At 37.6% G+C, this 26667-nt stretch overlaps 2 protein-coding genes across 6 annotated transcripts in view; both read left to right on the forward strand.

Annotated features, from left to right (window-relative positions):
* Nucleotides 1-26667, forward strand: part of GABPB1 (GA binding protein transcription factor subunit beta 1) — a 70663-nt gene that overhangs the window by 13823 nt on the left and 30173 nt on the right. The window lies entirely within an intron of this gene.
* LOC115515936 (40S ribosomal protein S15a-like) lies at nucleotides 6029-6840 on the forward strand. The gene has a single exon (XM_032593641.1). The coding sequence runs from the start codon at nucleotides 6489-6491 to the stop codon at nucleotides 6819-6821; it is 333 nt and encodes a 110-aa protein (XP_032449532.1). The 5' UTR covers nucleotides 6029-6488; the 3' UTR covers nucleotides 6822-6840.

The following is a 26667-nucleotide window of genomic DNA, read 5'->3' on the forward strand; positions in this document are numbered from 1 at the left end:
AAAGAAATAAACATAGCTTTGTATAAGGATGTGATCTTTAGGGTACCTGAGATTATACTGTAATATTTAAAACAATATTAAAACTGGTTTAGACAAGTTTATAGTAGAGCATGAAAGTTATTTTTTATATAGCATGCTTGGGAGTAAATGTATATTATGTAAGACAATATAAGTTAATATTTAAGTTAATAATTAAGTTTAACCTTAATGGAGAAAAGGAGTCACAACATTCTGGGTACTGCCTAAAACAAGTTCATGCTATGTAATTTGGTATTTAAAATTTATTTGAATGAGTTATATTTCAGAATCTAATTTTGAGGCCCTAATTTATCCATACACCTTTTACCTGATTTCTGTTTGGCTAGAGTAAAAAAATAAAACGGGAGCACAGGTAGATCACATACATGCCGGGACTTGCAGATGAATGTAGTAAATCTTCTCTAGGTTTATGTTAATAAGGACTTGGGTGTGGAATAGCAGTACAATAGAGCTGCTAAGTAATTCTTACTTGAGATTTAAAATTTTATCCATTTTATATCTGAAGAAAAGACATTTTCTTTTAAAAATAACAAATAATGTTCTCTATATAATCCTGTAACACTTGGAGATGGTTTTGCTTTAGTGAGGGTGAAACTGTTCTGTCACCTCCAACCTATGCTTACTCCTTAACCCCTTGCCTTAGCACCACAGTCCTCTGGAGCTTTAGGAAACACAATTTGAGAAATGCTGGATTGGGGTGGGCTACAGTTTGGGCATGGATGGATTCTTACCTCATATATGTTTGTTTGTTTGTTTGTTTTGTTTTTAGCACACAGCACAAAATTTTATTCATAGAGTAAGAGGAATACATGAATAGATGTAAGATGTTCCTAGATGGTAAGTTTGAAGTTATAAATAAACCAATTCTTTGTACATTAATTCAGTATACATTTTTCTCTTAAGCCTCAAAGATCTCATCCACTCCTTTGGCTTTTAATGCCATTTTATATGCTGATGAGTCCTAAAAGTGTTATAGCCCTGACCTCTCTTAAAAAAAAAAAAAAATAATGTTCATTTATTTTTGAGAGAGACCAAGTGCAAGTGGGGGAGGGGCAGAGAGAGGGCAAGGGCTGGGAGACACAGAACCCTAAGCAGGCTCCAGGCTCTGAGCTGTCAGCACAGAGCCCAGTGTGGGGCTTGAACTCATGAACCACAAGATCATGACCTGAGCTGAAGTCAGATGTTCAATCACCTGAGCCACCCATGCGCCCCAATGACCTTTCTTTTTGTACAGCCAAGTTCTCATTGGACGTTTTCACCTGGACGACTTACAAGCCAAAACTTAACTCTTATTTTTCCACCTAAAGCGGATCCTATTCTAGAGTACCATCTCTATAAGTGGCACGTGTATCTACTCATTTTTTAAAAAACTTATTTAAATCCAAGTTAACATATAGTGTAGTATTGGTTTCAGGGGTAGAATTTAGTGGTTCATCACTTACATATAATACCCAGTGCTCATTCCAACAAGTGCCTTCCTTAATGACCATCACCCATTGGCCCTTCCCCCCACCTCCCCCCACCCCCCACAGCAACCCTCAGTTTGTTCTCTGTATTTAAAAGTCTTATGATTTGCCTCCCCGTTTTTATCTTATTTTTCCTTTCTTTCCTCAATGTTCATGTTTTGTTTAACTTCCACATATGAGTGAAATCATATATTTGTCTTTCTCTGACTTATTTCACATAGCATAATACACTCTAGTTCCATCCACGTTGTTGCAAATGCCAAGATTTCATTCTTTTCAATTGCTGAGTAATATTCCAGTGTGTGTATATGCATGCGCGCATACACACACACACACACACACACACACTAGAATGTTACTTGGCAATCAAAAAGAATGAAATCTTGCCATTTGCAACACACACACATCTTCTTTATCCATTCATCTGTCAATGGACCTTTGGGCTCTTTAAATAATTTGACTATTGTTGATAGTGATAGTTAAATAATTTGACTATTGTTGACAATGTTATAAACATTGGGGTGCATGTGCCTCTGCACATCAGCATTTTTGTATCCTTTGCATAAATACCTAGTAGTGCAGTTGCTGGGTTGTAGAGTATTTCTATTTTTAATTTTTTTGAGGAACCTCCATATTGTTTTCCAGAGTGGCTGCATAAGTTTGCATTCCCACCAACAGTGCATAAGTTCTTTTTCTGCATCCTCACCAACATCTGTTGTTTCCTGAGTTGTTAATTGTAGCCATTCTGACAGGTGTGAGGTGGTATCTCGTTGTGGTTTTGATTCGTATTTCCTGGATGATGAGCATCTTTTCATGTCTGTTAGCCCTCTGGATGTCTTCTTTGGAAAAATGTTTATTCATGTTTTCTGCCCATTTCTTCACTGGATTATTTGTTTTTTGTATTTTGAGTGTGATGAGGTTTTTTTTATAAATTTTGGATACTCTTTATCCAATATGTTATCTGCAAATATCTTCTCCCATTCCATCCATTGCCTTTTAGTTTTGTTGATTGTTTCCTTCACTGTGCAGAAGCTTTTCATCTTGCTGAGGTCCCAGTAGTTCCATTTTTGCTTTTATTTCCCTTGCCTCCAGAGACAGGTCTAGTAAGAACTTGCTGTGGCTGAAGTCAAAGAGGTTGCTGCCTGTTTTCTCCTGTAGGATTTTGATGGTTTCCTGTCTCATATTTATAGGTCTTTCATCCATTTTGAATTTATTTTTGTGTGTGGTATAAGAAAGTGGTTCAGTTTCATTCTTCTGCGTGTTGGTGTCCAGTTTTCCCAGCACCATTTTCTGAAAAGACTGTCTTTTTTCCATTGGATATTCTTTCCTGCTTTGTTGAAGATTAGTTGGCCATTACATTTGTGGGTCCATTTCTGGGTTCTGTATTTCTCATATAACTTTGATGTGTCCAGTTGAGTGAAAGGATGGTAATATCCCAGTATATAGAAATTAAGCATTAGTGGTTCTTAATTAAGTATATTTTACCTCTGGGGGACATTCAGCAATATGTAGAGACTTTTTTTTTGATGTCATAAAATGGGGGACAGGGTGGTGTTACTGGCATCTGATGGGTAGAGACCAGGGATGCTGCTAAATGTCATACAATGCATAGAAAAATCTGTGACAAAGTCGCAGTATGTCAGTACTGAGAGAAATCCTTGGTTAGTTGAATACCACCTATGTATGTAACACTGTTACAAAGTACTTATGGGTGCAAATGGCACTAAAAGAAAACCTTGTCTATATCCAGAAGAAACTTATAACCTAGCTAAAGCATCTTAAACTTAGTAAGTTTGTGGCCAAACTCTTAAAAATATTTTTTAATGTAAATTTATTTTTGAGAGAGTAAGAGAGAGAGAGAGAGAGAGAGAGAGAGAGACAGAGACAGAGCACAAGCAGGGGAGGGGAAGAGAGAGAGGGAGACACAGAATCTGAAGTAGGCTCCAGGCTCTGAGCTGTCAGCATAGAGCCTGACACAGAGCTCAAACTCAGGATCTGTGAGATCATGACCTGAGCTGAAGACAGACACTTAACCAACTGAGCCACTAAGGCACCCCAGGAAATACTCTTTATCTGTGCTGTCCAATATTATAGTCTTAAGCCACATAGGGCCATTGAACACTTGAAATGTGGCTAGTGTGATTGAGGTACTGAAGTTTGGTTTGTTTGTTTGTTTTGAGAGAGAGAGAGGAAATGTGAATGGGGGAGAGGCAGAGAGGGGGACAGAGGATCCAAATCCGGCTCTGCGCTGACAGCCGCAAGCCCGATGGAGGGCTTGAGCTCATGAACGGTGAGATCATGACCTGAGCTGAAGTCGGAGGCTCAACTGATGGAGCCACCCAGGTGCCCCAGGGTACTGAAGTGTGTGTTTGTTTGTTTGTTTTGAAAGAGAGCATGAGCAAGGGAAGGGCCAAGAGAGAGGGAGAGAGAATCTCAAGCAGGCTCTACACACTCAGTGCAGAGCCTGATGTGGGGCTTGAACTCACAGGTCATGACCTGAGCCGAAATCAAGAGTCGGACTCAACCTGCTGAGCCACCCAGGCACCCCTGAAGTTTTAATTAAATAGCCATATGCATCATAGTAGTGCAGTTCTATAGGACATACTTGGGCAGAATGAAATTGATACCACATGGCAGGAAAGAAACGTATGAAGGACTGAAAAGTAAAGTGACACATATTTGGAAAATAAAAATGAATCTTAACTGCATAAAACAGAACGTCTAATGGATTAAAAGACAAGGCAATAGCAGAAGGGGAATAAAGGGTTCTAGGTTCTGAGGTCTTTGTATTATATAGAAGGAGGGTCAGTTTTAAAAATATCCTTTGTATGGGAAACTTTAAATATGTAAAAGCAAAGGAGAGTATAATGAAACCGCCATGTATTTATGTATTCATTGGCCAATGATGATCAACTCAAGACTAAAATGGTTTCTTACATATTCCTCTTTATTTTATTTTATTTTATTTTATTTTTTAATTTTATTTTATTTTATTTTATTTTATTTTATTTTATTTTATTTTATTTTATTTTATTTTAAGAGAGCAAGCTCACTAGCAGGTGGGGGGAGAGAGAGAGAGGAAATCCCAAGCAGGCTCCTCACCATCAGTGTGGAGCCCAATGTGGGGCTCGAACCCACAGACCATGAGACCATGCCCTGAGCAAAAACCAAGAATTGGACGCTTAACTGACTGAGCCACCCGGTTGTCTCCCTCATTATTTTAAAAGTGATCCCAAGTATCACATTATTTAATCTATAAATATATTGTTTTTATCTCTAAAAATATATAAACTTAAACTATAATACAATTATCCAGAAAAATATAAACATAATTCCTTAATATCATTACGTATTTAGGCAGTGTTAACATTTCCTCCATCTCCAAAATGATGTTTTTTCTTTTCTTTTTTAGAGAGAGTGAGCTTGAGTTGGGAGAGGGTAGAGGGAGGGAGGGAGGGAGGAAGGGAGAGAGAGAGAGAGAGAGAGAGAGAGAGAGAGAGAGAGAGAGTATGAATCTCAAGCAGGCTCCACACCCAGTGCAGATCCCAATGATTATGACCTGAGCTAAATCAAGAGTCAGACATTTAGCCGACTAAGCCACCCAGGCTCCCCACAACTGCTGATGGTTTTGTTTTTTTAATGCAACATTCACATTTATTGAAATATCTTATGGAACAAAAAAGGGGAGTACTGAACATCTAACAACTGTAAACTTTCTCAGGTATTTCTTTATCCAAAATGATTTTTTTTTTTTTTTACCAACTTAATTTTTTAGGTCATAATAATTTTTTTAGGTCAGTTTTAGGTTCACAGCAAACTTGAGGGGAAAGTATTTTCCATACACCATCTGCCCCCATACATTGCATAACCTCCCCCATTATCAGTATCCCCACCAGAGTGGTACATTTGTTACAATTGATGAACCTACACTGACACATCATCGTCACCCAAAGTCCATAGTTTACATTATGATTCATACTAATGTTGTATGTTCTATGCATTTGGGCAAATGCATAATGACATGTGTTCATCATCATGGTACCATACCGAGTATTTTTACTGCTCCATAAAAAAAAGATTTTAAAAATTTACATTTAGTTTCTTCAAATTGTAATCCAAACAGGGTCCACACATTGCCATTGACTGATGCTTGCTTAGGTCTTTATTTATTTTTTTAATGTTTATTTCTTTAAAAGTTTGTTTTTAACATTTATTTTTGAGATAAATCTTGAGCGAGGGAGGGGCAGAGAGAGAGAGAGGAAGTCACAGACTCGGCAGCAGGCTCCAGGTTCTATGCTGTCAGCACAGAGCCCGATGCAGGGCTTGAACTCACGGACTGCAGGATCATGACCTGAGCCGAAGTTGGATGCCCAACTGACTGAGCCACCCAGGCGCCCCTTTAATGTTTATTTATTACTGAGAGAGTGCAAGCGGGACAGAGGATTAGAAGCAGGCTCCTAGCATACAGCAGAGAGCCTGATGTGGGGCTCAAGTGCAGGAACCGCATGATCTGAGCTGAAGTCCAGAGTCAAACTCTTAACCGACTGAGCCGTTTAGGTGCCCCTGCTTAGGTCTTTTAAAGCAAGATTTTGGTTAACTCTAGACTTTTAATGCATGGTATAATTCTTAGGGAACCACTGCAAGAACAAAAATAGAGGCTGTAACTTCCAAATCAGTAGAAGAAATAGATAAAATGTTAAAGAATCAGTCCAAAAGAAGACAGAGAAAAGAAACTGAACAGGTAACAAATGGAGAGAGCACAAAATTAGATGCTAGATTTAAACCTAGTTAAAGGTAAAAAGTAAATAATTGCACAGGTATCTTCCTAGCCTAAGGCATCATCAGCTGTTGCCTCCAATAATTTCCTAAGTAGTATTCCCGCCTCAATTCTTGCCTCCCTCTATGTACTACCCATATAATAACAGGAGTAGTTTTAAAAAAATGTAAATCAGCTCTTTTCTGCCATCTTTCTGTGCCACCGTAATGATGCACATAAATGTCCTGGCAGATTCTCTCAAGAGTATTAACAATGCCAAAAAGAGAGGCAAACACCAGGTTCTTATCAGGCCATGCTCCAAAGTCATAGCTGTGATGATGAGGCATGGTTACGCTGGCGATTTTGAAATCGTTGATGATCACAGAGCTGGGAAAATTGCTGGGAACTTCATGGGCAGGTTAAACTGTGGAGTGATCAGCCCCAGATTTGATGGGCAACTCAAAGATGTAGAAAAATGGCAGAATAATCTCCTGTCTAGCCAATTTGCTTTCATTGTACTAACCTCAGCTGGCATCATGAACCATGAAGAAGGAAGATGAAACACACTGGAGGGAATATCCTGGGATTTTTTTCTAGAGATATAATACATATGTGCAAATAAAATGCCTCAATGGACCATATATATATATATATATATATATATATATATATGTACACACACATATGCATGCATATAAATCATATCACAACACTCTCCTGTTGAAAACATTCCAACAACTTCCTGGTAAATTCAGTGAAGTCCGTACTTAGTAGTGCCTATAACACCCTACATGATGTGGTCCATTTCTGTTTCTGTGACTGCATATCCTGCTATCATTTTTCACTCAAGCTTAGGGCCCTTAAACTTGCTGTGCCGTCTCCCTGGATCACCAGGAGCAGTCAGAATTCTTAGTTCTTAAAAAAAAGCAGCTTAGTTCTAAAAACCAGAAACCACCTCTGGTTAATTTAGCAGAAAAGGAATTTGTCACAGGAAGAAACCACCACTGTCAATGGAATCTGCTTCCATTCTTGCCATAATGGATTCTATATACTTGCTGCTTTTTTATGCATTTATTTCCTAAGTTATAGTCCATCCTGGACGTTTCTTTATTGGAGTGGAGGTCATGTAACTGCACCCTAGCTGCGTGGAAAGCTGGAAAAGCGAATATTTAGCTTCACTAGTAGGTAGAAGTTTCTGGCTTCTTTCAGGACTCATCAGAGGGGAATTCCTTGGACATATGAAGATGTTTTGATGCTGAGCCAAAAGAGTGACCTGTCCTTTATGATGCTTTTCTCAGGAATCCTTCCTTGCTTTGCTTCCTCCCTTAATTCACATTTCTACTCAAATGTCCTCTCCTTGAAGAGGCCTTTCCTTAGACTTTGTCTAAAATGGTGATTCCCCATTTCTAATCCAGTATTTTCTCTTTTCTTATTCTGCCTTACATTTTCTTCATAGTACCACTGTTACTGATTGATTAATTGGTAGCCTCCTCCCCAGGAACACAAGCTCCATGAGGGTAGGGACTTGTTTTTGTTTACCTTTCTGTTGGCACATATATGCTTAGTAAACATTTGTTTAATGAATGAAGGGAAAACATAGATAATGCTATAAATACCTGAGAAAATTTAAAGGGAAGGATTATTGAGGAATTAGCTCATTTAAGGAAGGCTTATTGGAGGGATGCTTGGGTAGCTCAGTTGGTTGAGCATCTGACTTCGACTTTGGATCAGGTCATGATCTTGCAGTTTTGAGTTTGAGCCCCACATTGGGCTCTGTGCTGACAGTTTGGAGCCTGGAGCCTGCTTCAGATTCTGTGTCTCCGTCTCTCTCTGTCCCTTCCCGGCTCATTCTCCCACCTTCTCTCTTTCAAGAATAAATGAACATTAAAAAATTTTTAAAAGAAAGTTTATTGGAGAAGAGAAATTTTTAAAATGGGCTTTGATTGGAGGATTTGGAGAGAAGGAAGTTAGCTATCTAAACTGGGCAAATAGCATGAGGGAAGGCATTGGGTATGGAGTAAGGTGGACACGTATCGAATAAGAATTGTTTAGAATCTGATGGCTATCAGGGTCCTTTATGAGGTGGGAATTGAGAAAAGTGGACAAGGTGAAGGTGTGAGGTTACAGCAGGTGATAGAGGGCCTTGAACTAATAATAAGGTGGTCTTTTACTTGCTGGAGAGTAAAAGATGACTAGTGTTTGTTTTTTTTTTTTAATTAAAAATAAACTGGTATTTTCACATAGTATTATGCAGGCATAAAATAGAATGAGGTAAATCTCTGGAGAATTTCCTGGGAAATATCTTAAGTGGAAAAAAAAGCTAAGTGCAGAACAGTGTATATAGTATACTCTCTTGGTATATGAAGTGTGTGTGTGCGAGTAAGAATATATATACTAATTTGTTTATGTTTCAAAAAGAAAAACTGAAAAGCCAAACCAGAAATTAATAAAATGGTTACCTTGGGGTGGGGAAGAGGGAGGGAGAGGGAATGATGTGAAGGAAATAGGAATGGAAGTGAGATTCCTGTTTAGTTTTGACTTTTGAATTATGTAAATATTTTACACATTCAAAAATTACAATTAAATGAAAATAAAAACAATCTCTAAAATTGGGAACAAACTTAAAAAAATGAACCTATTGTATATCAAAATAGTTCTTTAAATACATGGAGAAAAACACACTCAAGTGACTTTTGAGCTCTATATCAAATGGCATATATGCTAAGGACAAAAAGAACTGCAGAGAAATCTTAAACCTCATTCATTTTATTGCTAGTTGTAATGTTGATGTTTTTATTCTGATACCATTGGATACATGTTTAGGTTAAAGCCAATAAATAAGATTGTATGCTTATATGTTAGAAGTCAAGGGGCGCCTGGGTGGCGCAGTCGGTTAAGCGTCTGACTTCAGCCAGGTCACGATCTCGCGGTCCGGGAGTTCGAGCCCCGCGTCAGGCTCTGGGCTGATGGCTCAGAGCCTGGAGCCTGCTTCCGATTCTGTGTCTCCCTCTCTCTCTGCCCCTGCCCCGTTCATGCTCTGTCTCTCTCTGTCCCAAAAATAAATAAACGTTGAAAAAAAAAAAAAAAAGTCAATAGAAATACAAAATCAAAGGAGCTAGGCAAAAAAGGATATTTATAATGTTGAACTTGAATTATAAATGTCAGTATGAATTCAGGATTTAAAATATGTATATTTCTTTATTTCTAAATTTTTTAAAATGTTTATTCATTTTTGAGAGACACAGAGAGATAGAGCATGAATGGGGGAGGGGCAGAGAGAGAGGGAGACACAGAATCTGAAGGAGGATCCAGGCTGTGAGTTGTCAGCACAGAGTCTGACATGGGCTCGAACTCACCAACCATGAGATCATGACCTGAGCCGGTCAGACGTTTAACTGACTGAGCCAACCAGGCACCCCAAAATATCCATATTTCTTAATTCCATCCATATATATACTTCTTTCTTAGATGTGTCCTCTGAAAGGATCTTGAAAGTGTGTCACTTTCGTAGATAATAAGTACTTGTATTACCTCAGTTTTGTTCTTTAAATACTTTATTGAAGAAATGACTGGTTCCAGGACTGAGGCAGGGAACGTACATAGTGAACCTAGGACAATTTGTGCCAGAGGCAAGAAACCTTTCAAAGACACAAGAAAAGCCTACCTGAAGAGGCTCTTTTTTGGCCAGAATTGAGACAATTTGAACATAAAAAAGAATAAGGAGAATAATTTGAAACAATATATAATAAAAAAAACAAATGGAGATGGCTATTACCTATTCTTTACTCTGAAGATTGGTAATTTAACAATTGAATTGTCTTTTTTGGTAGAAATTTGCATGGTGCCAAAGTAACACTCCACAGAATACTAGTTGGTCTCAAAACAATAAAACTTAATCTTGGCATCACTAACAATGAGCCAAAAAATATGTGCATCCTGATGTGATTCAATATCAAATAGACTGCATCAACTGAAGTATTTTTTTAATGTTTATTTATTTATTTTGAGAGAGAGAGCAGTGGAGGGGCAGAGAGGGAGAGAGAGGGAGAGAGGGAGAGAGGGAGAGAGAGAGAGAGAGAATGAATCTCAAGCACATTCTGCACTGTCCACACAGAGCCTGACATGGGGCTCGATCCCACTAATCATGAGATCGTGAACTCAGCTGAAATCAAGAATTGGATGCTTGACCGGCTAAACCACCCAGGCACGCCTGAAGTAATTTTGTAGAACATTTAAAATCTGAATTTAGTCGGACTTTTCAGACTTTCAGTTTATAATATGGGAGATGAAAGAAATTAAACACCACCTTAGATGAAGCAATCAGAAAAATACAGAATGTGAGATAAAGATGAACTGGCCATTTAATGTCATAGGAGAGGAAAACAAGGGTAGCGGGGAGGGGGGGGGGGAGGAGGAAACTGTCCGAGCATATAATTAATCTAGAGATATAACAACCAAATGCAGTATGTGCCAGCTGTAAAGTACATTTTTTTTAGAAAGGAGTAGGATGAAGCAAGATGGCCAACTTTTAATTTAGAATGTGGGTGATGGGCATATGGGTGTGTGTGTTTGTGTACATACACACATATATTCATTTATATGCATACATATACACTTTTCTATATTTAAAAGATTTTATAATAAAAACTTAAAAATATTTTCCTGTTTATGGACACTTAGGTTGTTTGTAGTTTCTTTTTCTTCAATTACAAATAATGTTTCTGTAAACGTTCCTATACATGCTTCCTTTCCTTGTGTACATGTTAAGGAGATACGGCAACTTTCTAGTAGTGGAATCCTGGATCAGGGTAGATGTACCTTCAACTCTGCTAAATATTGATAATTTGTTCTTCAAATGGTTGTATTGATGAAGTTTTTAGACAAGAGAATTATGAAATGTATGTCTTCCCTATTAGGTGATGAATTCTTTGAGTGTAGGTACCATGTAGAGACTCACATAGAAATGTTTGAGTTGAACAAACTTGTATTTTAGTGGGACTGCCTGGTAGCAGGATGAGAAATTAGGATTAGGTCAGCTAAGAGGGTATTGTGATGTTTAAGGTATGAGGCAGTGAGTGTGTAAGACTGGAGGTAGTAGAGAGGAAGGGATGAATATTAGAAATCTTGGAGAGAAAGGATTGAAGTATATGTGCTTTTATTGTCAGGTAGGATATTGATGATTCACTGTTGTGACTTCTAATACCCAGTAGTTTGTTGGCTTCACTTTATAGTAAACAGGTAAGTTATGCTTCCCTATTAACTCAAAACCATCTACTGACCTAGTTCTAGTAGAGTTCTAGCCTTTTCTTCATCCTCTGCTTGCACTCTTTTTAAGCCTCAGTCTTTTCCTGGGATAAAGATATTGATTTAAAAGAGACTAGTAGTTGAATGGGGTAAAGGGGCAGTGGGTTGCAAAGATGGAAGAATTTATGTAGTAATATGGGTAGAATTTGTGGGTAGCTTCATTCCCAAGTCAGTTTGTGAAGTCTTCCTAGGACAGAGGATATCTTCCTGTAGTTTTTAAGGGGAAAGTTTATCCAGTGTTATAACAGAGGTAATTAATCAGATGTAGTTTTTTCTAAGAGAATGTCCTATATCTTATTTTAAAATGTTGCAACTTTTTGTAAATTGTAAAGTTGGTGCCTTCAAGAAGTTTTGATTAATGGTTCTAGAATAGCTTTTTCCAACAGAAATATAATGTGAGGAGCATATTTAAAATTTTAGAGCAGCCACATTAAAAAAAAAGGTGAAATTAATTTTAATAATATATTACATTTAATCCCATATATCCAAAATATTACCATTTTAACATGTAATTGATATAAGTTATTAATGAGATATTTTGTATTCTTTTTTGGTACTAAATCTTCAGAATCTGTTGTGTTATAGCACAGCTCCATTTGGACTAGCTACATTTCAGTGCCCACTATAATTATGGCTAGTGGCTACTGTATTGGACAGCTCAGTTCTAGAACATACTCAGTTGAAATGTTTGAACTCAGTTTGGTGCTGATTTGACCCACTGTCATTGAGGGTGGCCATGAGCTGATCTTGCTTCATAGACCTGTTGCTGGTTATTAGATAAGTTCTGGCTTCCTGTCCAAATCTTCCTGTCCAAGAGTGATTTTGAGGGTCCCAGACAAAACCATTATCCAGATTTACTGATTATATTCACACTTTTCCCTTTTGCCTCAGAAAACCTAGAACTGACCTTGGACTGTTTTGAAACAAATCTGTCAATTTGAGTTGCTGCCAATAAAAAGAATATTCAAGCGAGTTCTAATCTCATTCATTTGTAAGGATTTTAGTTACAACAAGGCTGACAGGAATTCAGCGAGCATTTTATTGATTGTGGTATTTCTTAGAATTTGTGACACTGTCAGCCTTGTTTGCATTTTTAAAGTCAAACGTTATGACTCTTGGTTATCTGAGGTATTTCTGGAGTTTCTACTGTGTGCTAAATGTTTATTCAATGAATGTTTTTGAGCATTTACTTTAGGCACAGTGACAACTTGTAGCCAAGTAAACAGGCACATTTAGTGTGGTCTGATAAATGCTATGATAGAAACTTCATATGCTAGGAGAAAACAAGGAAGGACACTTCAGTTAATTTTGGGGCATCAGGAATGGCTTCTCTGAGGAGATAAGATGAACTCTGAAGGACAGGTAGGAATAAATATGGCAATAGTGGGTGTGGAGAAGAGAAGATTCTTCCTGGCAGAGGGAATATTTTTTATAGATATCCAACAGTGAGAAAAAGAACCAAGTACAACATTTTTCCTGTAATTCAGAATTCAGTGTGAGAGTAGTGAGTAGTGTATATGGGATGGTGGCAACAGATCCCAAATGTGAAAGGCCTGGACTCTTATGGCAGAGTTTGACATTTTTGTTGTTGTTGTTGTTGAGAGAGAGAGAGCACACGTGCGCACACACAAGCTGGGGAGGTGCAGAGAGAATCTCAAGCAGGCTCTGAGCTGTCGGCACAGAGCCTAATGTGGACCTCGATCTCACGAATCATGAGATCATGACCGGAGCCAAAACCGAGTCCAGTGCTTCCGACTGAGCCACCTAGGTGCCCCAGAGAGTTTGACTTTAACTGAGTTAACTGAGGAAGAACGTGATTTCATTTAAGGATGACTAAGAAGTTTGGTATTAGAATGGAGAATAAATTAGAGGAAGACAAGACTGAGGCATAGACACTAATTTAGAGGTGTCCTAGGAGAGAAAGGATGGAGATGAGCAAAGATTGAGGCAGAGAGACAAGACTGTCAACATACATTTATTGAAGGCCTACTTTCTAGCATTGGAAAGAGGTAGAAGAATTTAAGAGACATTTAGGAGGTAAAAGTGACAGGTCTTAATGATTGATTGGAATTGAAATGGGTAGAAGAAAGGGGTCAAGGACGATTCCAAAGTTTCTGATCTACAAAACAAGCCACTACTTGGACAGATTGACTTTTTTTTTTTTTTTAAATGTTTTATTTACTTTTGAGAGAGAGAGGGGGAGAGAGAGAATGAGCGGGGGAGGGGCAGGGAGAGAGGGAGAATCCATGAAGCAGGCTCCAGGCTCTGAGCTGTCAGCACAGAGCCCAACATGGGGCTCAAACCTGTGAACCACAAGATCGTGACCGGGGCCGAAGTCAGATACTTAACTGACTGAGCCACCCGGGCACCCCAGCTTGATTTTTTTTTTTTTTATTTTATTTATTTATTTTTTTTAACGTTTTATTTATTTTTGAGACAGAGAGAGACAGAGCATGAACGGGGGAGGGGCAGAGAGAGAGGGAGACACAGAATCGGAAACAGGCTCCAGGCTCCGAGCCATCAGCCCAGAGCCCGACGCGGGGCTCAAACTCACGGACCGCGAGATCGTGACCTGGCTGAAGTCGGACGCTTAACCGACTGCGCCACCCAGGCGCCCCCCAGCTTGATTTTTAAAGTACCTTGGAATCTATAGGTGGAGGCATCTATCCAGTTGAACATTTGAGTCTAGTGCTTGGACAGAGTCTAGGACTGAAGATAGATTTGGAAGTCATCAGGTAATCTTGGCTAAGAAAGATAAACTTTCTAGAGGAGAGAATGTAGAGAATGAAAAAGAGGGCTGAAAAATGACACACTGAGAAACTGCCAATATTTAACGGGAAGAGAAAAGGGATCCAGTTGAAAGACACATAAGCTACCATCCTTGCCTCTGAGCATTTTATAATTTAAGTGAGGCACATAAACATGAATCATTTGGTGACCAGTGCAAGTCAGAGTCTAATTTGATGCCAACTTTTATTGTACCACCTCTTGTATTTTATGTGAAATGAAGTTAAGTGTATAAAGGAAGTGGTTAGTATTTAGGCCAGGGAGTAGCATTGGTAGTGCATGCATTCAGTGGGGACATCTAGCCTGTGGTCACTAGAAGGACTCAGATGATGGCATATTGCATAGTATGTGTATTGCCTGTGTTGTGAATGTGGACTCTGGAGCCATTCAGCCTTGGTTATTCTCCACTAGCAGTATGACCTTGGGCATGTAACTTTCTATGACTCAGTTTTCTCAGCAATACAATGATGATGATGATAATTCTGACTTGAAGGTATTGTGAAATTGAATGAGTTAGTATGTGAAAATTCTTAGACTGTGTCTGGCACAATCTCTCTTGTTGTTTTCTCTCTATATATGTACATACACATACATGGATGGCTGTGTTATACTTTACTATGTTACACCCACTATATGTGTATATGTAGTATTATATACATGTTAGGAATTATCATTTAATAAATGGCGTGTCTGATGAGGGCTCATGATTTGGACAGGATAGGTAGGCACCAGAGAAGAAATGTTCCCTCTATGAAACTTAATGTGAACATACATGGTTTTTAAACAGGCTTTCACTGGTAAAGTGGGTGAAAAAACGGTATGAGAATCCCCTTTCCTTCTGATTTCCAGTTGGAAGCAAAGAATGCCCTTTTAATAGAAGGCTTTAAAGATGTTAAAGCCTTTGTGTGTTATGTTATCCCTGTGTGGTAGTGGGATTTCCTCAGGTCATATTTTCTCAAGAAAAGTTATTCTGGAAGGAAGTTTTTCATCAGCTTTGTGAGTATGAGTTTACTGGATCCTTGGCTTTAACTTTGGGAAAATCTAGATCTGGAATCAAAGTTCTGGCTTTGGGGATTGGGAACCTTGTGGAGCAGCAGTCATTATTTTATACTGATAGTGGGAGTGTAAATTGGTATAATCTTTTGGTGATAATTTGGTAGTGTCTATCACAATTAAAATGCGAATGTAGGGGCACATGGGTGGCTCAGTTGGTTACGCATCCGATTTCTGCTCAGGTCATGATCTCACATTTCGTGAGTTTGAGCCCCGTGTGGGGCTCTGTGCTAACAGCTTGGGGCCTGGAGCCTGCTTTGGGTTCTGTGTCTCACTTTCTCTCTGCCCCTTCCCCACTCATGCTCTGTCTCTCTGTCTGTCTGTCTCTCTCTCAAAAATAAAGATTACAATAATTTTTTTAATGTGATGTTAAAAATGTAGCAATTATACTTCTTTTGTAAAAAATTTTTTAAAGATTATTTTTTTAATTTAGAGAGAGAGAGAGCATGAGTGGGGGAGAGGGGCAGAGGGAGAGAAAGAGAAAGAGTGAGAATCCCAAGCAGGCTCCATGCTCTGCACTCAGCAAGGTGCCTGATGTGGGGCCCAATCCTATAACTGTGAGATCTTGACCTGAGCTGAAACCGAGAGTTGGACACTCAACCAACTGAGCCACCCATGTGGCCCTAGCAAAATTATGCTTTCTAGAATAGTTTTCATAAAAGTGCTAACCCAAGTGTATGGGTTTGTTACAGCACTATTTGTAAAGATGAAAAATGAAAATTGATTGAATAATTAATGTATTCATATTCCGTATATTTATTTCTTATTTCTGTAGTGTAATAGTTTCCTATTTCCTGTAACAAATTACCATAAACTTAGTGCCTTAAAACGACACAAATTTATTATTTTAGAGTTATGGAGGTCTGAAGACTCAGAATTAAGATTTTAGTAGGGTTGTGTTCCTTCTGGAGGCTCCAGGGGAGAATCTGTTTTCTTTCCTTTTCTAGTTTTTGAAGACTGCCTGCATTTCTTGGCTGGTGCAGCACCCCCCTCCCACCATCTTCAAGGCTAGCAGCTATAGCAGCTTCAAATCTGTCTCTCTTCTCTCTGTTCTCTGCAACCTTCTCTTTGATCCTGACCCTCCAACCTTCCTCGTATAAGGACTCTTCTGATTGCATTAGGCCCATCTAGATAATCCAGGATCTTCCTATATCAAGATCTTTTTTTTTTTTTTTAATTTTTTTTTTCAACGTTTATTTATTTTTGGGACAGAGAGAGACAGAGCATGAACGGGGGAGGGGCAGAGAGAGAGGGAGACACAGAATCGCAAACAGTCTCCAGGCTCTGAGCCATCAGCCCAGAGCCCGACGCGGGGCTCGAACTCCCGGACCGCGAGATCGTGACCTGGCTGAAGTCGGACGCTTAACCGACTGCGCCACCCAGGCGCCCCAAGATCTTTATTGACATTTTGACAATATTTATTCTTCCAATCCATGAGCAGGGAATGTCTTTCCATTTCTTTATATCTTCTTCAATTACCTTCATAAGCTTTCTATAGTTTTCAGCATACAGATCTTTTACATCTTTGGTTAGATTTATTCCTAGGTATTTTATGCTTCTTGGTGCAATTGTGAATGGGATCAGTTTCTTTATTTGTCTTTCTGTTGCTTCATTGTTAGTGTATAAGAATGCAGCTGATTTCTGTACATTGATTTTGTATCCTGCAACTTTGCTGAATTCATGTATCAGTTCTAGCAGACTTTTGGTGGAGTCTATCGGATTTTCCATGTATAATATCATGTCATCTGCAAAAAGCGACAGCTTGACTTCATCTTTGCCAATTTTGATGCCTTTGATTTCCTTTTGTTGTCTGATTGCTGATGGTAGAACTTCCAACACTATGTTAAACAACAGCAAAGCTATCTACACATTCAATGCAATCCCAATTAAAATTGCACTAGCATTCTTCTCGAAACTAGAACAAGCAATCCTAAAATTCATATGGAACCACAAAAGACCCCGAATAGCCAAAGGAATTTTGAAGAAGACGACCAAAGCAGGAGGCATCACAATCCCAGACTTTAGCCTCTACTACAAAGCTGTCATCATCAAGACAGCATGGTATTGGCACAAAAACAGACACATAGACCAATGGAATAGAATAGAAACCCCGGAACTAGACCCACAAACGTATGGCCAACTAATCTTTGACAAAGCAGGAAAGAACATCCAATGGAAAAAAGACAGTCTCTTTAACAAATGGTGCTGGGAGAACTGGACAGCAACATGCAGAAGGTTGAAACTAGACCACTTTCTCACACCATTCACAAAAATAAACTCAAAATGGATAAAGGACCTGAATGTGAGACAGGAAACCATCAAAACCCTAGAGGAGAAAGCAGGAAAAGACCTCTCTGACCTCAGCCGTAGCAATCTCTTACTCGACACATCCCCAAAGGCAAGGGAATTAAAAGCAAAAATGAATTACTGGGACCTTATGAAGATAAAAAGCTTCTGCACAGCAAAGGAAACAACCAACAAAACTAAAAGGCAACCAACGGAATGGGAAAAGATATTTGCAAATGACATATCGGACAAAGGGCTAGTATCCAAAATCTATAAAGAGCTCACCAAACTCCACACCTGAAAAACAAATAACCCAGTGAAGAAATGGGCAGAAAACATGAATAGACACTTCTCTAAAGAAGACATCCAGATGGCCAACAGGCACATGAAAAGATGTTCAACGTCGTTCCTTATCAGGGAAATACAAATCAAAACCACACTCAGGTATCACCTCACGCCAGTCAGAGTGGCCAAAATGAACAAATCAGGAGACTACAGGTGCTGGCGAGGATGTGGAGAAACGGGAACCCTCTTGCACTGTTGGTGGGAATGCAAATTGGTGCAGCCGCTCTGGAAAGTAGTGTGGAGTTCCTCAGAAAATTAAAAATAGACCTACCCTATGAGCCAGCAATAGCACTGCTAGGAATTTACCCAAGGGATACAGGAGTACTGATGCATAGGGGCACTTGTACCCCAATGTTTATAGCAGCACTCTCAACAATAGCCAAATTGTGGAAAGAGCCTAAATGTCCATCAACTGATGAATGGATAAAGAAATTGTGGTTTATATACACAATGGAATACTACGTGGCAATGAGAAAGAATGAAATATGGCCTTTTGTAGCAACGTGGATGGAACTGGAGAGTGTGATGCTAAGTGAAATAAGCCATACAGAGAAAGACAGATACCATATGTTTTCACTCTTATGTGGATCCTGAGAAACTTAACAGAAACCCATGGGGGAGGGGAAGGGAAAAAAAAAAGAGAGAGAGGTTAGAGTGGGAGAGAGCCAAAGCATAAGAGACTGTTAAAAACTGAGAACAAACTGAGGGTTGATGGGGGGTGGGAGGGAGGGGAGGGTGGGTGATGGGTATTGAGGAGGGCACCTTTTGGGATGAGCACTGGGTGTTGTGTGGAAACCAATTTGACAATAAATTTCATATATTGAAAAAAAATAAATAAATGTCTGGCCAACTCTAAAAAAAAAAAAAAATCTTTAATTTAATCATACCCGGAAAGTCCTTTTTGCCATGTAAGCTAACAGCTAACATTCACAGATTCTGGGAATTAAGATCTAGACATCTTTGTGGGGAGCATTATTCAGCCTACCACACTTCGTAAAACTGTGCAGCCAGTAAAAAGAATGTTTTTATCTGTGTGCACTTAGATGTCACTGATAAAACAAGAGGATCCCTGTTAAGTGGAAAGAAGCAAGTTGCAAAACCATATAGTATGATCCCTTTTTATGTTTTTTGTTTGTTTAAAAAGAAGTCTTGTGCCTATGTGTGTTCCTGTAGGCATAGAAAAGATCTGGAAGGCTACACACTAAACATTTAAATTGTTGTAACTTCTGGGGAATAAGACCACAGGGAAGTGTGGGGATGACTTTGAATTTGAATGTTACATTTTTAATATACAGTGAAAATGTATTTATTACAATTTTATTTTTATGAAAGTATACATGTACCTAGTTGAAAAAGTAAAAAATACAAGGTTTTATAGTGAAAACAAAAAACCACACACAAACAGAAAACAATAACCCTGAGTCCCTTGTGTTATTCCTTCTCACCCCAGAACCCTCTTTCCCAGAGGTATCCATTCTTTCTTTTTGCTTTTTCCCCCTAGTATTTCCCTCCATATTTCTAAATAACAAGCTTATGCTATTAATTGATTTTTCTGTTTTGGGTATCTTTGACTTCCTACTTATGAAGATGAAGCTTTGGCTATCTTAAACCAAACCACCTCTAAGCATATTTTTCCTCACTCTTCATCTTCTTAATAGAAGTGCACCAAAAATTCTCCTGGATTAGTGTTCAATGGTTATTATAATCCTGGAACTACCATTTTTTACTAACCCATGCCATATTGGGATTACATTTTCTTGCTTCTGTAGGTTTTTGTTTTCTTCCCTCTGAAAAACAAATTGTGTAGTTTTTTCTTTTGCCTTACTTTTCTTGTATCCATCATTAACCCATCTCAAATTCCCCACAGGAAATCTCATTCTTTTCCTGGCAGTCTTACTAGCTTATCTTTTCCTTGAAGACCTTCTTCTGGAACCTCTGTCCTCTGGCTCCAGTCTGGATTTACTTTCCGGGTCTCTGGTCCAGCACATCTTGGGGTCTCCTTTACCATTATCTTGAGGATCCTCTTCACCCTATTTATGTTAGATCCCTTATTTCCTTGATTCTTGTTTCTGGTTTACTCCTGGTCTTGGAGGACTACGTCTTCTAGTGGCTTTCTGAAATAAGGGTCTGTGGGAGATGATTTTTCTTTAGACGTTTTATGTTTGAAAGTGTCATTTTATTTTTAAGTTAAAAAAAAGTAAAAAAAAAAAAAAAAACACCATACGAAACGGGAAAGGGAGAAAAATCCAAATATACCAGAGTTCATATGATTATTTTTCTTAAAAGGAATTGCACAGAGAAAGACTTAAAGGGCACGTTCTTTTATATCCCAGCAGATTCCCAGTGTTCTCTAATTTAGAACGCAAGAGTTAAGAAATACGGGTCTTCTCTTTAGACTAAAACTAGTGCTCTTTGGTAAATCCTTTAACTTTTTGTTTGTCTCCTTTGCAAAATGGAGACCATGACTATTGTGGTAAGGCTATTTAGTTACCTGAGACAATGTAGATAAAGATTTAGCAAGATGCCAGGTGCTACTTTTATTATCAGTATTATTTTCTTATGAGAATGTAGGGAACTAAATTCTCATGCCCAACGATATTTTCCTACATATAGTTATGCACATGACTGTAATTACTTAATTTTACTTAGAGTCACATTTTACATGCTTTAACTGTTGCATATTATTTATAAGTAATAGTCTTAAATGACTATAGTACTGTGTTAAAAGGTGTCTTTATTTTTTAGACATACATACTGAAATATTACAGATGAAATGGTATGATGTCTGACATTTGCTCCAAAATAATATGTGTGTTATTATAGGGAAATAGGGAAATAGGATGCGTGGGAAATAGGCTGGCCATAAATTGATAATATTGAAGCTAGTTGATGGCTATTCATTATACTGTTGTGTCTATTCTTGTATTTGCTCAAAATTTCCCATAATAAAAAGTAAAAAAAATAAACGCTTGCAATATTCCATTATGATCTATCTTAATTTCTTTAAGTATTGATTGTAGTAAGCCATTCCAGTTTTTATCTATTTTAAATAACATTACTATTAATATATTTATGTTTCAGATAGTTTCCTTGTGTTAGGTTCATGAGTGGGATTATTTGGTCAAAGAGTATGATCATTTTCATACACAGTACTAAATTGCTTGAATGAAAAACTTTAGAAAAATTTTATTGGATTTATAATTGTTTTCACTGGGCATAGGTGTGATATTGTAAATTTACTCTGAAGTTTTTAATTAGGCAGTCAAGGTTTATTATTTAGTATATTGTGATGGGACTATATTTTCTAAGTGCTTTCATATTCTTTTTTAATGCTAGTAACAGTTCACATGGAGCTAGTACTTTACAGTTTCATAGAGTTTTCACATCCAGTAGATGTTTTCATCCTCAAAATATCTCTATGAGCTATGAATTTCAGAAATTTAAAACAAAATAGACTTTAAGCTTTAACAATGGAGAGTTAGTAATTCTTATTACCACTAGATGGCTCTCTCAGCATGTAGTTTTGAGCAAAAAGTAACTAGTTTGTAGACATTTTGAAGTTCTTTTATAGATCTTATTAAAATTCATATTATTAAAGTTAAAAAAAATAATGGTTTGTATTAGATTGTGATCAACTTTTTCAGAAGTAGTAAAAAAACTAAGGATGGAATTTATTGCAGTGGGTTTTTAGATTACGTTTCTTTTTGAGAGGAAAGGGGTATTAACCTGGATGGCATTCAGTACCATACATACAGTGTATTTTCAGTAAGTATATTTAACATTAATTAAAATTTACTGAATTGAATTATGCTTCTTTATTTGCTTGGGGGAAAGTTATTTGCCATACCAAAAAAGCAACATTTGTTGCTAGGTCCTTAAATGATTTTATGTAAATTTAACACTCTATCTGTGGGGATTTAATAGATAAATAATGAACAAAGTAAATTGAGGGGGCTCTCTGGAGCTATGGCCCCTCAGTCAGTTTGTTGTCTTAATGTATTTGAGATCCTCTGAAGGTTAGAATTACTCTGTGATGTGTGTGGTTCCCCTCAGGTGAGAATCAGAAATGAAATTGCTACATTTTGGTATTGTCATTGTTTTAAGTTTTACTAATTGTCTACAAAAAAATTAAGAGTGCCTTTGAGTTTGGTCTTACTTGATCTCCTATGTATTTTCTTCCAATGATTTTCCAATCTTATTTAGATCCATTGCTGTCTTTCTATAAAAAAATGTTTTGTATTGTCCCTTTTGCTAACTTGAAGTGAAAATTATGGTTAATATTACATATCTACATAATTTCAAAAGGTCATTATAATAACCTTATTATAATGAAGAAATGGAAGGAAAGCAATTTATAATAAAATGTATATTTCAGTATGTAAATACTCAGGCAGACTACTCTAGATGAGACAAGAAGTTGTCAAATGCTTGCCCCATAGAGTCATTTGTAGAGTCACTATGAATGATAGCTGTGAAAGCTGATTGATAGTGTTTTATATTGGTGATTCCAGATAACCAAGTGGCATTGACATGGGTGATGTGATTTTCCAAAATAGTGAACAATTCTTAGTAAAGTTCTGAACAAAACAGATTTATTGTATGGTTGCCTTCTGAGAAATTTGGGATACATTAACAACTATGGAAAAATACATTTTGTTTACATATTAAGTTCTAGTCTTAGATGTATTCATTGGAGCCTTTGGAAGCCACCCAGAACATGTGACAATTCTTTGCCATACTGAATTGTTTCCCGCATTGCTAGACTTCTAATATCCCTGACACTTGCCCATTAAATGGTAGTAGAGCTTTCACCTTACTGTGTCCTGCATCAGTCCCCAAAATGCCTTCACATATATCCAAAGGGCCCTCTAGGTGGCAGTGCTGCTACCATTTTGAGACCTAATGGTTTTAGAGTATCCAGCTACATATATCTACTATATGGCTATGTTGCTCATGGAATTTTATTTTATTTTATTAAAAAAATTTTAACGTTTCTTTATTTCTGAAAGAGAGAGAGAAAGAGAGAGAGAATGCGAGTGGGGGAGAGCAGCAGAGCAAGGGAGACACAGAATCTGAAGCAGGCTCCAGGCATCCAGATGTTAGCACAGAGCCAGATGTGAGGCTTGAACTTACGAACTGTGAGATCATGACTTGAACCGAAGTCGGGGGCTTAACCAATTGAGCCACCCAGGTGCTCCAGTCGTGGGATCTTAAAACTACAATAACTTAAGTATCCTGAGTCCTTAAATATGTCATGTTTTGAATAACTAAGACAACTACAGAATTGTTAATTATGGGAGAAGTTGATTCATTCAAACGCATCACTGTTTCATTGTAATTCTTGTAAGCAGATCAGTAAGTTTACTACTTTAAGTACCCAATACCAGCATTTTTATTTTTTCCACTTTTTCTGTTTAGTAAGTCAGTAGTATATAACTTTCTTTAATGTCAGCATTTAGTTAGTTGATAGTCATGCAATGTAATTTGTCCCTTAAAGAAATCTTTTTATTTTTTTTAATGTTTATTTATTTTGAGAGAGAGAACACCATGCATGTGTGAGTAGAGGAGGAGGAGGAAAGAGGGAGGGAGGGAGAGAGAGAGAGAAAGAAAGAAAGAGAGAGAGAGAATCCCAGGCAGGTTCTGTGCTGTCAGTGCAGAGCCTGATGCTGGGCTGGATCTCATGAACCCATGAGATCATGACCTGAGCCAAAATCAAGAGTCTGATGCTCAACTGACTGAGTCACTGAGGCACCACAAAAAACCCACTTTTGATTTAGGAAGATAATATAGTAACATTATAGAAACTTTGTAAAATGAAAGCAAAATTTCCCATAAGCTTATCACTGACATATTTTCCCGTGTTTTGTTCTCTGTGTGTATATTTTGACATTCAAAAATTAGTTTTGTATCTTTTAACTTAATGTGGCATAACTTTTTAATGTTATTATGTAACTTTCAACTATATTTTAAGCTACTGCATATTCTCAGATTCCACAATTTTCCTACTTTGTTCACATGATAAAAATGTAATAATATGTATGTAGATCTATTTGTATATATGTGTATTGATAGATCTGTTTCAGTATATTATTTTTTCTCAGAAGTAGGATCATTTATTAAGTCATTAAACTTGAACATTTTGGTAACTTTTATGTATTGCCAAATTGACATTCTAAAAAAGCTGATCCAGGAGCACCTGGGTGGCTAGGTCAATTAAATGTCTGACTTTGGCTCAGGTCATGATCTCGCAGTTCAAGAGTTCAAGCCCCACATTGGGCTCTGTCCTGACAGCTCAGAGCCTGGAGCCTGCTTGGGATTGTGTGTCTCCCTCTCTCTCTGCCCCTCCCTCTCTTGCGCTCTGTTTCTGTCTCTCAAAAATAAATAAACATTAAAAAAATTTTAAATCAGATCCCTTTATACTGCTATCAACATGTATGTCACTATATATGGAAGTGTGAGTCTCAACTCATTCTTTTTTTTTTTTTTTTTTAACGTTTATTTATTTTTGGGACAGAGAGACAGAGCATGAACGGGGGAGGGGCAGAGAGAGAGGGAGACACAGAATCGGAAACAGGCTCCAGGCTCCGAGCCATCGGCCCAGAGCCTGACACGGGGCTCGAACTCACGGACCGCGAGATCGTGACCTGACTGAAGTCGGACGCTTAACCGACTGCGCCACCCAGGCGCCCCTCAACTCATTCTTGACTGCATCAGAAATTACTTTTATTTACATTTATTTGACTTATGACACTGAACATTTTTTATGCTTATGAATTATTTGTTTTCTCTTTTGGAAAATATATGGTCATGTCCTTTGATTGTTGTTATGTTGGGTTCATGTTGGTTTTTTTTTCCCCCTTTTCATTTTGAATCAGACCAAAATTTTGCGTAATTAAAACATTGATGTTTCTTACATTCATTTTTATGGCAAACTTTCCTTTGCTGTATTTTATTTTATTTTATTTTATTTTATTTTATTTTATTTATTTTATTTTATTTATTTTATTTTATTTTTTAATACATTGAGGTTTCATTATCTACCCATAGAAGATAATATGTGATATCAAAGAAAGGGGTGGAGAGTGAAGAAATCAGGTTCTGGAGGGAGATATTTATAATATTGTATCTGACAAAGAACTCATATTCAGAATGTATGTTATGAATGCTTACAAACATTAAGAAAAAGGCAGACAACCCAGCTTCCAAAAATGAGAAAAAGCCCTATACCCAGATGTCTCACTCATCTGGAAGTGTGCATGCTGAATGAATTCAAACTGATTTTATATTACCTGTGTAGACATACTCAAAAGGGTATATTTTGGGTGAAGATTTATTTCATTATAAAACCACATTTATATTAAGTTTTGGTGATACAAGTGGAGTCACTGTGTTAGTGTGGCCAGTTTAGATTTTACTGTGCTTTTTTTTTGGAAGAGAGGTCAGTTTCTTTTTGCCTTACCCTGCCTTTTGTAGGAAATGATTGCAGGTTCTTTGCTTATTGAGTGTAATGTAAATTTTTACTATCCACCTGCTACATATTTCCTGGGAAGAATCCTTCATCAGAGATCAGTAATCTCTTTAGCTCATAGTGTCTTTAACAGGATTAATTTGTATCTTGGGTTCCAGTGACTCCATCGAGGTATGAGAGAATGGGAAGAAAACAGAAAGGAAATGAGAAATTCAGGGGTGAAAATGTAACACACAAAAAAGCATGCAAAAACCCCCACATCAAACACATAAATTCACGTGATTGTTTTTCTTCTTCACCATGGAATATATTCTAAATGATTTTTATCCTTATAAATTGAATAATTATAAGAAGTTCTTTCCTGCCTTGTGACAAATACCTGTTTTGGACATGTTCATCTCACTTAATCAGCCTCCCAGCATTAGTACCTGTTTCTGCTTACTCCTTCCTTACAACTATTCTCATGTTGTAGAATCTACTAAAAAATACAGTAATGTAAGCATAAATCTGTTCTTTCAAGGGGCGTCTTTTAATCAATCTTTTTACATTCCCTAACATCTCTTCTAATTATGTAATGAAGTCTGTCCTTCCTGGTATAAATAACCTCTCTAAGCTCTGTCAACTCCCTTCTCGCGTAAGTATGTACATATGTATGTACATACATATATACATACATACATACATACATAGTCCTCTCCCCTCCTTCTTGAATAATACCTCTTCATACAAGATTAGAATACACTAATCAACCTGACATCCCCTTCTTAGAACTTCTTTCTCCTTGACTACTGAATTCTCAAAGGGTATTCACTTATTGAGGCAAATTCATAACACGGGCACATTTTTCCCTGTGGAAATCTCAGGGATTCAGTATCTTCCCTTCCTCCCAGGCCTCAAACCCTACCTGTTTGCCTTTCCTCAAGGATACTATATAATATCATTGAATAGCTTTCCAGTTGAATAGTCTTTCTGAATTTGGGAGCTTTTTTCTCCTCAGAACTATCATCTCTTGAATTTGAGCATGTCTGATACATTCAAATCTTCCTGCACTTGTGTACCCTTTCATGATCGTTCCCTAACATATATTTCAGTATTTCTTATTCAAGAAGATACACTCCCCACTTACCTCCACACCCTCACTCCCACACACTTTTACAACTCTG

The sequence above is a fragment of the Lynx canadensis genome, chromosome B3 (assembly GCF_007474595.2).
Source record: "Lynx canadensis isolate LIC74 chromosome B3, mLynCan4.pri.v2, whole genome shotgun sequence".
Taxonomy (NCBI): Eukaryota; Metazoa; Chordata; class Mammalia; order Carnivora; family Felidae; genus Lynx; species Lynx canadensis.